We start from the raw sequence: 14943 nt of genomic DNA on the forward strand, positions 1-14943 counted from the left end.
TTCATGGGAGAAAGCTGAGGCAGTTGGCTCTCACAAAAACTACTTTTTAACACTTAGAGCCAGATAGTTGTTGTGGGAGCCTGTTGTGTGCCACATAGGATGTTTTATTTTATGAAAAATTTATTTTATTGAATTGATTTATTGAAAATGAAAAATAATAAAAATGTACTACACGTTAAAAAATTAGTCTTTGAAATCTGATGGGTTACCTATGAGTCAGAATCCATGCGTTGGCAGTAGATTTGGTGTTTCGTGGGTTGGAGCAAATTTTTTGGTTGTCCATTGAAAGTAATAACAAGTTGCTGCTGATACAATAATCGTGCCTTTCTTTTTTAGTGGGAAAAGACTGAAGACTACCAAAAAAGAGGAAAACAGTCCCCAATGTTTCCACAATTATTCATGGTAAACACTAACATCTTTCATCCCCAACCTTTTTCTTTTTTAAAAAAAAGATGCTTTCTATAAGGCCAGGAGCCTTAATAGTTGATTAAGTAAGCTCAACAATGCAGGTCAATGGGAACCCACCAGGGGATCTTCCAGAGAGAACACTATAAAGATGAAGGCCTGTGAAACTGGGGCAATTCCACCTTGTCCTAGAGCAGTGTTTCCCAACATAAGGAGGGATGTCACTCCCTGGGAGGTGCTGAAATGTCGCGGGGTGGGGTGGGGGCAAAGACCCAGGGGTAAGGGGCTGTGTTTGTTTGTTTGTTTCTGAAAAGTGGATGGTAGATTAAATATCTTTGAGAATCTATGGTGATGCTACTCTACCATCAATGGCAACCTATGAGATGCTACTCTACCATCAATGGCAATCTATGGTGATGCTACTCTACCATTCATGGCAACCCTATAGGACAGGGTAGAACTGCCCCTGTGGGTTTCTTTTCTTTTAAAGGTTGTGTGGTGTTCCAGCTATTCAATTCTCTTTGGTAGTTAATGATTATCTTTTGCTGTATGTTTGTTTTAACATGACAGTGAACATTCTAGAACCATGTCCTTGTGCCGATGTGGGATTGTTTCTCTAGGTTCACCTCTAGGAATAAAATTGCTGTATACATGCAGTTTGGCCTACTGCCAAATTGCCTTCTAAAGTTACTCCTCCCTTTTCTTAAATGCTCTGAAAATAATCTCTGAATTTCCATTTCTTCCTTCACTCTCACCCCACTCCTCTCCTCAGCACTGCTACAAGGATCTGTAATTCAGGAGTCCATCCTTTATTTTTGAAATCGTTCAGAGATTTATCATTGTTTTTAGGACAAAGTTAAAACCTCTACATGTGACTTAAAAACCCTTTTCTTTAATTTAATTGTCCCTAATTCTCCAACTTGTTGTGTCACCATTTCCCCATGCTCACCTGCCTTCCAGGCATGCTAAGTAATGCTAGGACCCCTGGGTTACGAGTTGGTAAACTAACCAGTTACAAGGTCAGCAGTTCAAACTTGGGAGAGAATTGAGGTTTTCTGCTCAGGTAAAGACTTACAGCCTCAGAAACTCACAAGGGCATTTCTAACAGTCTTATAGGGTTGCTATGAGTAGGAATCAAATGATGATGGTCAATTTGTTGTATTTTTATTTATTATTTTAGGTAACAGTTTAAGAGATAGTTTGTGGTTAAGCCCCCAACAAATGACTTCTGGTTATAAAGGCAGACAGACATTTTGCCAGTGAACCTCTTCTTTTGTCAAGTTAATATACTTAGGTTAAGAGTGCCCTTTATTGTTGGAGAAAGGATATCTATCAGTGTTGTTTCCTTAAATTTACTTAAAAGTTGTAGTTGAACATACATGCACATATTAATTGTTTTGAAGTACCACCCCTCCCAGATACTTTGTGTTGGTTATAATTGATACTATGTCTTCTAGACTTTGTTTGGCTTGCATCCAGCTAGATATTACAGTCTCCACAAGATCTTCCGGAACCAGACTTGGCGTATCTGTAAAGTCTCTGCAATTTATACTACCCACAATTTGGTAGCATTTAAAGGGAACCCATTTTCATTTGGAGGGAGCAGGTAGAGAAGAGGAGATGAGAGTGATAGTTTATTGCTAAGCTACTATGTCCACAGTACTGTATATAGTATCATTTTCTAGGATACATGCATGGCTGGTTTCATTTTATGTACTTTGATGTAACAGATATGGAGCATCTCCACCTGGTTTCATAGTTTTTACAATTCACTTGCCTCCAAGCCTTTATGGCTTCAATCCTGGCACCAGATGGTCAAACAACTGATTTAAATGACCAATTTTCTTCTGCAGACACTATTGAGTAAGAGTAGTGACTTCCTTAGGTAGTCATAATGGATTAGTTTTAGAAAATACAACTTCTTTGTCTTCTATGAGGATTTCTTAAGCCATTTTAGGGAAACTCCAACTTTTAGTTTTAGAGTTTTATTTTTATCTTGAGTCTATAATAAGCACCTGTCCTCAGGAAGTGAAACTCAAGCACCTGATTTGTGGGAGCAGTCCAATTCAGGACACCATATGAGGGGACTTGAAAAAGTTTATGGGCAAATTGAATTAAATGATAATGCAATTTTTCTACGAATATTCTGAAGCCCCTTTGTATTTGGGAAGAAATTGCACTACAAGACAAATAATTGATCAGCTAACAAGTGTCATTCAATGGGGGCCAAGGCAGAAGGGAGAAAGCAAGTACAAGGTAGTCAGCTGGGAAATGAGGAAGTCCAATTCGATTTGGTAGGTCTGAAAGAGAAGTGGAGCCTTAAGACATTCTCTGAGCCAAAAAGAAATCTGAAGTCAGTTTAATAGAGCACCAAAGGACATCATGCTTGGCAAAGGGTGAGTGAGAAAGAGGAAGACCCTCACGGAGATGTATGACACAGTGGCTTAACAACTGTGGGGATGGTGCAAGTCTGGGCAGTGTTTTGTTCTATTGTGCATAGGGTCATTCTTGAGTCAGAACCAATTGCACTTACTTGATGTGGTCCTTCGCGATCAGACAAAAATGCGTTTTTTAAGGGACATGTGAGACATTTTTATGTCTGTACGATGTATGACATCATTGCAGTATTTTTTGAAAAGTTAAGATTTACTTAGTAAAAATTATAATTCGCTGTGTGGCAGGTCTCTAAAAGAAACATGGTTCTTTTTCATTCTGCCTGATTAATGGGAGCTTTTCTCATTTCTTTTTTAGATTTCAAGTATCAACTGGAATCACTTTGCATTCTGAAAGTACATCACCACAAAGCCTTGATACTGTGTCAAGATGAGCAAACCGGCCATGCCATCTAATGATCAAAAAGGACTCTTGTCCTATAATGGGGAAATTTTTGTATTCCAGTTGGGTAAAGAAAAAGTGTCAACCAAGAAAGGGACTACAGAAATATCCAAATTAGATGTCCAAAGAATGGAGCTTAGCAAAAAAATAAGAGTGTTTTATCCAGTAGCCACTGGAGTTTATCTCCTGAATGAAAATGAATCCAATTTTAAAATTATTTGTTGCCACTCTGTGTTAGACACCCGGACTGGACTTTATGTCCCTTGTGTTCTGATTCAAAGCGAAAGCAATAGCACTTACAACTATAATCTATTGATGCTTTTCCTTTCTAAGAGTGAAGTTAAGTTGAGAAGTCGGTTGAAATTTACACGAGGCTATGAGTTGAAGGATAGCTTAAGGATCCTTAATGGCCCTCTAATTTTATGGAAATACCACAACATGATAACCTATATCAGTCCCCAAACTGGCACCGTTACTAGTTTGCCAGTTTACTTCATCTCTCTTGTATGGGCAGGGACGGTTGATGGTCTCGGTGTGGTTTTATTGGGATGCCTCCAGGAACTTGCTAAGTCAGGTTTGACTACAGAGAAAGCCCACTTAGGGGTCTATTCTTTTGAGCGTCTAGAAATGCTAGCTGATACATATGTTATCCCTCGTGCCTATGGCAGGACGGTGACTGAAGTATGTGTCTATGCAGCTGAGTTTGTTAACAACCAGCTAAAAATGTCCCTGGTAGCCCTTACTCGAAAGAATCAGCTGATTTCTTTCCAAAATGGTGCAATAAATAAAGTGTGTCAGCTTCCATTTGAAGGTTCTTGTACGGTTCAACTTTTGAATATCAATATTGAAGACTCCCTTTTCATTGTATCCTCTGAGTCCAATGATGTTTGCGCTGTTTGGAAAAAGAGCTTTGAGGTACAGTACTTGCGTACGCATAGTGATTCAACTGATGTAGTTAGAGGATTCAGACCTTTCAGCATTTTTGTTCTCCATATACTTCATGCTAGTGTCTTGGCGTCAAAGTAATTTCTTAATACTTTACTTTTAAAAAGGAACCCTGTTGGTGCCAGTGGATAAGCCTTGGATTGCTCACTGCAAGACTGATGGTTCAAACCCATCAACTTCTCCGAGAAAGATGAAGCTAACTTCTCCTATAAAGATTTATAGTTTCAAAAACCCTACATAGGGTAGCTATGCATCAGAATCAACTTAATGTCGGGGGTGCTATTATGTAAAAAAATAACATATTACATTGTTCTTTTTTCTGAAATTCCAACTGAATACTACCTAATAATTGTTTTGGCCTTGCCATTTTGAATGATAAAGTCTTTGTGTTGTTTAGAAATGCATAAAGATACCACTCTAATTACTATGCATTTCTTTATTTTTTAATATAATTTTACAATTTTTATTCATGTGCAGATAATTATATATCTACTTTTACTTTACCATTTGCTCTCAAAGTCTGACTCAGGGCAGAATTTTTGTATCAGAGTAGAACTGTGCTCCATTATCATGTTTTGGAAGTAGCTTGCCAGACTTTTCCTCTGAGGAGCCTTTAAGTGGACTTGAACCTCCAATCTTTGGTTAGCAGCTGAGCTCATTAACTGTTTGCACCACCCAGGAACTCCATACTTTTCCTCACAGTCAGACTACTAGTTATTTGACATCATAAGCCTTCATGGATTTCTCAAATAAATTGTCCAGCTTCTTAAAATTTGGTAATTATCTATTTAAATTTATTTGTCTCTTTCTGAAAATAATATCGAAATTCCATGAGACAAGTAATTATTTTCCATTAAATATTAGTTTTTCTATTATCTGTTGCTTAGCATTTTATTATGTCAAATTGTGAAACTCTTTAGCAAAAATTTACATTTTATCTATGCAGTTTTTGAATGTAAGGCTTAAAATACTCATTGGTGTTGAGTATTCAATAAGAGGTAAAAAAGTCACAGAAAATTAATATTGAAATTGTAGGTTTGTAACTGGATATCTCTACTAATAATATTGCTTGAACCCTGAATTTTTTAGTCATTATTGTATCTTTGTGGCTTAAGATGTATATCATCAGCTCATTAAGTGACAGGATACAAGGAGATAATACAAAGATAAATAATTATTACTAGTCAGAAATGCCTATTTCAAAAGTAGTGCAGCTGTTTCAAGAATTTCTTTTGTTTAATTCATGTGCTCCGTAATACAGGACTTAAATCTTCAGTAAGAAAATAATTGGCAAGCTATGCTGTTTCATTTTGCAAACAATCTTTGCTAAGCACATTATAGTCTTATTTTATTTTTTAAGCTTACTTTGAAAGGCAATATTTTTTCTGTCCTTTTCAAATCCCCTTTTCTTCCCAAGGAATGCGAAAGGAAAATGTCCTTATTGGGGCAGGGTGATGGGAAAAATAGGTTTACCTGGGCTTGAATTCCCAACGGAACCACTTAGTAGTTCTACCTTAAGAGAGAAACCTAATTCTTGTGAAAGCATTTTTTATCTTAAGGAAACTGCATGCTTTCGACCTTTGAGAGGGGGACATTAAAGATGACACTGTAAATAGTCTTCCATGGTGCTTGACACATAACAGAAGCTTAGTAAAGGGTATCTATTACTACATTTGACAAGAGCCAGGGCTGCCAACCGTTCTTTGCACTCAAGGTGATTAGATCTCCTGTTCACCTGGATAAGGAAAATAATTTGCTTGCACCTCATTCATTCAATGGTATCTAGTCCTCACTCCCATGGCCACTGTAGAGTCCTGCCACTGGTATGTTAGCCAATTCAGGAAACTACGCCAGTTCCTGCAAGAGGACTTGTAACTGCTGGCCTCCTGGACTTGAAAGAGTATTCTAGAGCACTGGCGATGTGGTGGTTATGCCTTAGCTTGCTAACCACAAGGTCGGCAGTTCAACTTCAGCTGGTCCCCAGGAGAAAACATTGCTTTCTAGTCCCATAAAGAGTTAAAGTTTTGGAAAACTCACAGGGGCAGTTCCACCCTGTCCTAATGGGTCACTAGGAATCAGAATTGCCACCATCGTCCTGAATTTGGTTTTTGTTTTTTTCTGTGATGGACCACCATCCTTTAAGCATCTAACTGACCTATCTCTCAAACTACCTCGAGGGATTCTGTACACCTAAATTGCTCAGCAAATGACCAAATATACTACCAAGATCTATTGATACTAACTGGTAATTGGAATGTGAAAGTTGGAAATAAAGATGGAGCGGTATTTAGGAAATATAATCTTGGTGAGAGATGACACAAAGCTAGATATCACGTGATAGAATTATGCAAGGCCAACACCTTATTCATTACAAATACCTTTTTTCAATAACAAAAATGGAAAGGCAACCATACACAGGAATCACTTTCCACTGCATCAGTAGACAGAGATGGAGAAACTCAATAGCTTATCAGTCAGAACAAGGCCAGGGAACAGGTCACCAATTTCTTACACACAAGTTCAAGTTGAAGCTAAGGAGAATTGAAACAAATCCACGAGAGCCAAAAGTACAACCTTGAGTATATCCCACCTGAATTTAGAAAGAATTTCAAGATGGCTTGATACATTGAACACCAAGGAGATAAAATACGGGATAGCGTCAAGGGAAATCATACACGAAGAAACCAAAAGGCCAGTTAATAGAAGAAAAAAAACCAAAATGGATGTTAGAAGACACAACAACTTTCTTTTGTACATAGAATAACTAAAGCAATTGGAAGAAACAATGAAGAGAAATGAACAGATTTCAAAAGGCACCTTGAGAAGACAGAGTTAATGAGATGTAGTCAATTAATATGGTTACTCTAGCCATGATTCCTAATGTAATGTACTAAAATTCTGGACTCTGTGTCTGGGGCTTTATCCCCGTTTAGAGACAGTTGTCTGCTGTACTGATGGGGGCAGGATTATGGTGGAATTAGTCTCTAATTTAGAAAGGGTATGAACCAAGTCACACCCTTTGTTTGCTTGGGGTCTGCTGAGAAAGACAAAAGCTACACCTCAAAGCCATTCCTCTGTGTATAAGGCAGTGGTTTTCAACCTGTGGGTTGCAACCCCTTTGGGGGTCAAACGACCCTTTCACAGGGGTCATCCAATTCATAACAGTAGAAAAATTACACTTATGAAGTAATTTTATGGTTGGGGGTCACCACAACATGAACTATATTAAAGCATAGCAACATTAGAAAGGTTGAAAACCACTGGTATAACGAGTCTCAGGACCATCGGAAGAGCATGTTCGAGTTCTCTGTGTGAAGTAGTGGAGGCCAAGACAAGAGGCATCAGAAACTCAGAAGCAGCACCAAGACTATGGGAGCACCTTCTCATATGGTCTGAGACTATGGGACTGTGAGATAGGCAGGTTTCTCGGTCCATGGAGGCAAAGGCCATTGAGCAATGTGGCTGAGAGGTTGAGGACCAGTAACTGCATCCTCAGCCTCTCAGGACTTTAACTTTCTGCTGGAGCAGAAGCCATAAAGTTGTGATAACTTCTTATTTCTTTCCGAATATCTTGATTTTATTATTTATTTTTTATTTACACTACTATTTGCATTACTTATTTGTAAGATTGAGGATAACAGATTGTAGCCATATGAAGCAAAATGACTTACCATATGTACTCGTATAAGCCGAGTTTTTCAGCCCATTTTTAATGCAGTTTTTGTGGTAAAATTAAGTACCTCAACTGATATTCGGGTTGGCTTATACTCAAGTATATAGGTAACTGATTCACATCTGATTTTCTTCCGGATTCTTCGTTCCCTTTCGCTTTCAGGTTGCCGCCAAATGGAGCAAAATTATCTCATTCTATATTGATGACTATTTTGGAGCTGGAACAGAACAATTATTGATACTTTTGGAGACTCCTTTGAACACAAATTCCCTGTCTTTGTTTCTAATAACGGATCTCATCAAAATAAACTTTTCAGTAAGTTCTGTTTACTTTTTATACATTGTTTTTAGAACCATTTTAGAAAATGTAAGTGCTTAAACGCTTTTGTGCCAGCATTCAAGTATTTGTGATGTCATAGTTAAACTTTTTGAAATTTGCAAATATACAACTTGGATATTTCAGATAGGTACACTGAATTATGACAAATATTACAAATTGGCTTTATGCTTTTGATTTATATTTAAAATAGTATCTATCTATCTATATATATTATATCACTCAAGTGACAGTAATACTGAAAGTAAATGTACTGTTTCTGAAAATCATCCTTTATGCCAACACATAATACAGGGCTAATTTCAATCAAAGAATAAACTAGAATGAAACAATTTTATAAAAAGACATAATCTGTAATACTATCTTAAAATTTTGTATATATCGGAATGAATACCCCTGAGGTTTCAGATACATTAAAAACCTTGTTGAACCTCAGGGGCTTTATTCCATTTAAAAATAAGGCTAATTCTACCCTTCTTTAAATATGGGACTTTGGGAAAATCCAGAGAGCCAGTAATTGTTACAGTTAAATTTTTTATATATTACAAGATGATAACTGTACAAGAGACATGCCTTTCATAAACTAGTGTATGATGTGGAAAATGACCCTTTGACTGAGAAAAACTTTGTTTTTCATCAATCTTATGGTTTTCCAGTTTATTTCAAAATGTGTGGTTTGTGTGTTTAATTTATTAGAGTGATACGTTGGGATTCGATGAAGATATTTTACTTAGAGACAGCCAAGATGAACCTTCTGAATCGTGGGCAGTGCCAGGCCTGAAAAGAAGATTGCATGTTAGTGTTTTTCTTTTTCTTTTTTGAATAAAGTTAAAAATAGAAAAGTCCCTTAAGTAGGAGCAACTTAGTAACTGGGCAGGAAAGGGGTGGTGTTGGGAGTGGGGGTAAGTTGGTATTTTAAAGGCTCTTTATGTTTTGGGTCCCTCTGTAAAAACTATTCTGCCATTATGTGTAACTGTATCATCTAAAAATGATAGCTTTTGTAGTAATTTAATTCTCAGTAACTTTTTCAAAGAGGAGGAGGTAGGAGAAAGGGAGTGGGGAGCCAACAAACCCAGGGACAAGGGAACAACAAGAGATCTAAAGTCTATGGCAAGGACGGTGTAGAAGACCTGGTGGTGTTTGATCAAGTGCAATGTAGCCGAAAGGAAGTACAGAAGCCGAATGAAGATTGAACATGATAATGGGGCAGGAGGAAAGTAAAAGGAATTAGAAGAAAAAAGTAGAAGGCAAAAGGCATTTATTGAGTTCTAAATATAGGCATGTATATATGTAAATATATTAGTATGTAATGATAGGGATATAGGTCTATGTTCATATATTTATATGTTAAGTATCTAGGTAGCAGGTGGACATTGGGCCTCTACTTAAGTCCTCTCTCAACACAAGAACACTTTGTTCTAATAACCTGGAATTCTGTGGTGATCACCTTCCCGACACCATCACTGAAGTCAAATTGGGTACATAAGCAAATGTTGTAAAGAAAGCTGATGGTGCCTGGCTATTAGAAAATATCGGGTCTGGGGTCTTAAAGGCTTCATGTTAAACAAGCGTCCATCTAGCAGGGAAGCAACAAAACCCACATGGAAGAAGCAAACCAGCCTGTGTGATCATGAGTAACAGGATCAGGCATCAGAAGACCCAAACAAGCAATCATATCAATACAAACAAGAGTGGTCAGATTGGAGACCCAAAACCCATCTGTAGACAGTAGGACATCCCCTCACAGAAGGTCCACAAGGAAGGGACGACTCATCGAGGATGCAGTATACCACCGACGAAACACACAACATGCTTCTAATTTTTTAATGCCTCCTCCCTGTCACTATCATGACCTCAGTTCTATCTTATAAGTATGGCTAGACCAGAGCATGTACACTGGTACAGATAAGAGCTCTCAACACACAGAATCCAAGACAGATAAACCCCTAAGGAATAATACTGGGTGTAGTGATACTATGAGGGTAAGGTGAAGGTTGGGGGGAGAAAGGGGAAACAGATTACAATGACTGATGTATAGACCCTAACCGCCCCCCCCTGCCCACTGGGGGACGAACAATAGAAGCATAGGTGAAGGGAAACACCGGATGGTATAAGATACAAAACTAATAATATTGTATAATTTATCAAGGGTTCATGAGGATGGGAGGGTGGGATGGGGGCCGGAAATAGAGGAACTGAAACTAAGGATACAAATAGAAAATGTTTTTGAAATGATGATAGCAACATGTATAAATGTACTTGATACAATTGATATATGGATTGTTATAAGAACTATAAGAGGCCCCAGTAAAATGATTTATTTTAAAAAAGATAAAAGAAATTGAAAAAACATAATTTGTAGTGGGTAGGGTCTATATACCCTGGGATTCTCCTAGAAAAACACATATATGAATTATGAACATTTAAGCTTTCAACACAGCAAATAAACCCCTCCCTAAAAAAGAACTCTTGAGGTTTTCTAAATACAAAGTGGCCATGCAAAAGTCATACATATTCTTTGTAAAATATCCTTACTAAGTATAGAAATATATGCTTTTTAGTGTTTAGCTATGTTTATTTCACTAGCAGGAGTCTTAACTTTTATATATTCACATTGCTATCGCTCATAGATAGGATTAATATTTACTTATAACTCTCCCAGATAACATTTTTAAAAACAATTCCTATGTTTTATTATTAGAGTCAATAGACATGAAATTATATTTTAGCAATTATTAGAATAACTATAACCAGTGAAAGAAATATTTTCAAAGAAAATAGGATTACCTCTGAATCCTCTACTGAGATTAGAGGGGGTACCTCCCCACCTCCACCAAAAAACAGACACCGGAATTGCACTGGGCAGAGTGGAGCTTTCGTAGTACACGTTTATTTCCCACTAGGTAAGCATAGAGCAACTGGATCTGAGTTAGTGCACCAATTGGCCTCGCCTGGGAAGGTTCTGTCTGGTCACAGTGAATTTTTTGTGAAAGCAGTTTCGCTCGAAACTTGTTTTTTTGTGATGGCCGATATAAGAGAACAGCATGAGGCTATGAAATTTTGTTTCCTGCTCGGGAAAAATGCCACAGAAACTGTTGTGATATTGAACGCAGCTTACAAGGACAGCACTATGGAAAAACTCAAGTATACGAGTGGTTTTCTCGTTTAAAAAAGGTGACATGTCGCTTGATGGCAAACCTCATTCTGGAAGTCCATCAACTTCCAGAATGTATGAAAATGTCGACTCGTAGTGCATTTGGACTTTATTCTACAGACTGTTAATCAAGCTTTTTATTTAGAGGTTCTGAAAAGATTGCGTAACAGTATCTGACAAAAAAGGCCTGATTTGTGGCAGACGGGAGACTGACTTTGCCACTGTGGCAATGCACCTGTTCATGCAGCCATCTCAGTGCATCAGTTTCTGGCATAAAACAGCATGCCTCTCTTGTACCACACCTTACTCACCTGATCCTGCTTGTGCAACTTCTTTTTGTTTCCGCAAATGAAGAGGGACATGAAAGGACAGTGATTTGATGAAGTAGAAGATGTAAAGAAAAAAATGAGGGAGGTGCTGTCAGACATTCAAACAGATGAGTGTGAAAAATATTTCCAAGAATGGAATCGCGCAGATTTGACAAATGTATTAAGTATAATCAAGAGTACTTTGAAGGTGATCAGTTGTTTTATTAAAAAATTTAAATACATAGCTTTGAAAAAAATACTGTTTTTTTTGTACTCCCTCATATATAAGCAATTTTGACATACTGGTATGGATTTTCTCATAGACTTGTTTATTTATATGCAAATTTACATGGAACAATGATTGTAGAATGTTTTTTCATTATTTTCCCCCTTTTTCCTATGTAAAAAGATTATGATAAAAAAAAGTTAAGATATACAGTATATATCAGTGTAGTTCTCAAGTATATTCATAAATGTTTTACATTAATAATTGAGCACCGATCCATTTCCAAGGACAATAAAAAGCACAAAAGAACAAGGCTTAGTGTCATACAAGTGTTATTAGTGTGGGGTGGATGGTTAATTGGTTTATGGAGAGGAGAAGGCAAGTATTTCATACTGTAGGCATGGAAACTTGTGGAAAGGGATTTAATCTTTTGACTTTGCAAATAGGGACTGAGGGTCTCAGAAAGGAGGGTGATGGTTACTTTTATATTGTTCTCTTTTTTTAACCACTTATCTTATTTTCATAATTTTGTAGTAAAATTTGGCAACATATATCATTGAACTACTCTGGTGATTCACAATTTTGTCCTGGAGTGGTGGCTGTGATGAAGAGAGGAGGGGTAGGAGAATACCAATAATAATTTCTAAGGGAACATTTTTCATCTGCCCACATGTTCCTTTCTTCCGCTCTTTACTTTTCCCACAGCTTCAGATTTGGCTATATACTTCTCAAGGGTACAACTCCCATCCCTAAGTCATGAGTTACTCAGTGGCTAGGTGATTGAAAGTGAATGATGTAGAGCTCACATAACTTGTATGACATTTTACAGACAGTGTTCGCTACTGTTGAAATGTTTTAGAGATGGCATCTGAACTCAACACCAGCCCAAGGCTGATTCCTATAAAACAGAGGTCATATATATCTCTCCCCTCCAACTTCCTTTACCAATTCTGATACTAACTGTGCCTCCCACAGCAGTCTCTTCTGTTAGGTTCCATAATCCATTTCAATGACCACACAGAATTCACAGAATATGATTATGGGGGTTGCTAAGGAAGTTAGCTTGTTATAATTCAAGAGCAGAAATTCTCAGGATATAGTTCTTCTGTCAAGAGCTCCTGTGCTCACCTATGCCTGCAGACAGACCTCTCTCTAGTCCTCAGCCTCTCAGATACCAAGCCCTTTAGCTTCTGCCCTACTTAGACAATGTTATAAATTTTTTAACCAATGCCCATAAATGTCCAATGGGTACTGCACTCCACGTAAGTCTCAGCTCTGGTTCCATGGTCAACAAACCTTGTTTCACTGACTAAGTGCCTGGAGGCAGCTCCCTCCACAAGTGAGCCTTCTGCCTGAAGGCACTCAACTTTACTTTCACCATGGGCTGAGGAGCCCACCACTCTGTTCCATGCTATTAGTTCTGCTGCTACCCCTCCTCTGGTCACAGCTCTCTATCTATATCTCCTGCATCAAGGCAGTTCAGTGCACAGGGATATTGATGTCCAAAGGATGCACATAGATCTAGACTCTTCTCTTTTGATAGTAGTGAAATTCATTTTCTGCTTTGAGATGGCTCATTTTATGCACAGGCCGTTCCATACACTTTATCTACAAGGTCCCACTCAGTTTTTTAGTATATGTTACAAAGATTTTAGATAGAACAGTGGTGTCAAGTAATTCACTGGACCACAAGCAGACACTTAACAGACTTTGTGCCCAACTTTATGCCTTACCCTCCTACTTCTATTCACTGATCACAAGAAAAATAATTTACCTGCCTGTTTGCTCTCCCCCAAATTTCAATTTAAAGGAAATAAATGCAAACAAACATATTTTTCCTTTTATATCTAAAACTACTTACTGTATTAAAAACTGAACTGATGATTAAACAATCTCAGGGATCCAACAGGAACAAAACCACTTCCATTAATATAATGACATGGCTCTTTTTAGACTTGTCAGTAGCAAGATTTATTTCATGAAGTTTGATCTTTATTTCTGAAATCTATTTGTCTGGCATAGTAAAAAGAATGATTGCTCAATGCCCAGTTCAGATTCAATATTCTTACCTCTCCATCCTTCAACAGTTAAGCAGCAACCCTAGTACTGAGGTTATTAGCATGAAAATAAATAGATAAGTTTTAGGTCCATTGTGCATTATCTGTCAACTTTTGCTATAGGGATCCTAGTGAATAGAGGATTTTAAACCGTGTGAAACTGGAAGCGATCCTTTCTAGTCAGGCTGTCTCTGCTTTTAAAGCAGAACTTATTTCAGTACTCAGAAAAGTTGTTTTCTTGTAGGGGTGGGAATGTTGGTAGGCCTTGATTTGATGAAACAGATGTTATAATGCACTGACGGTCTCTTAATTCACCATGTATATTCCATATTACAAATAAATTGTCTTATATTATTTCTCTTTCAAAGGAAAAAGCTATCTTTTTCTTTTTAGGTAAATAGAGACACATTAGAAAGAACACCATTTAACCCTGAGAAGCAGTCTCTGTTTTTCTATAGAAAAGTGAATTGGTCACCCGCTTGGAGAAAGCAGTTGATAGATGAATGGTATGCCTGCTCTCATTGGGAATTGTCTCTAGCCACTGTTTTTCATTTTATTTTGCAGAGTGGTTTGTCTAATGCTAAGGATTTAGAGAAGGAGCTCTCGATTAAGAAAGAAGTTATATCCAGATCTTCCAGCGCTTTCATAAACCTGGTTGAAGGGAGCACTGGTTCGACATCTAGTGCAAATGAGGTAAAAGTAGCAGCTATCTGACCATTTTATGAGTTGAAAATGAGCAAGCTATTGGAGAATTATTTCAAGGCAAATATATTAGAAACTCCTGCTCAGAAGATTAAGAATAAAATTGGCAGGGTTATTGTGTATAGCATTATCATTTACGACCTTGTATAGTTTTTTTTTATTATATAGCCAATATTTTACCAATGTGTAAATAAATCTGTAAGATATTAAAGTCCCAATTATTGGTAATTGAGATAGTTTATTGTGCCTGGCCGATAAACACAAGTGGGATTAACTGAAGGGCAGAGAGATAAATGGCTTGG

At 37.5% G+C, this 14943-nt stretch overlaps 1 protein-coding gene across 1 annotated transcript in view; it reads left to right on the forward strand.

The window, feature by feature from the left end:
• Positions 1-340: 340 nt before the first annotated feature.
• The window catches only part of FANCB (FA complementation group B), a 24450-nt gene continuing 9847 nt past the window's right edge, over positions 341-14943 (forward strand). The window contains exons 1-5 of the mRNA XM_045290759.1: positions 341-402; positions 3157-4155; positions 8021-8173; positions 8891-8989; positions 14504-14632. Of these exons, the coding sequence (XP_045146694.1) occupies positions 3229-4155; positions 8021-8173; positions 8891-8989; positions 14504-14632 (1308 nt within the window). The 5' untranslated portion in view covers positions 341-402; positions 3157-3228. The remainder of the gene's footprint in view (positions 403-3156; positions 4156-8020; positions 8174-8890; positions 8990-14503; positions 14633-14943) is intronic.

This window comes from Echinops telfairi, unplaced genomic scaffold (genome assembly GCF_000313985.2).
Source record: "Echinops telfairi isolate 266 unplaced genomic scaffold, ASM31398v2 ScPeMD7_53;HRSCAF=182, whole genome shotgun sequence".
Classification (NCBI taxonomy): Eukaryota; Metazoa; Chordata; class Mammalia; order Afrosoricida; family Tenrecidae; genus Echinops; species Echinops telfairi.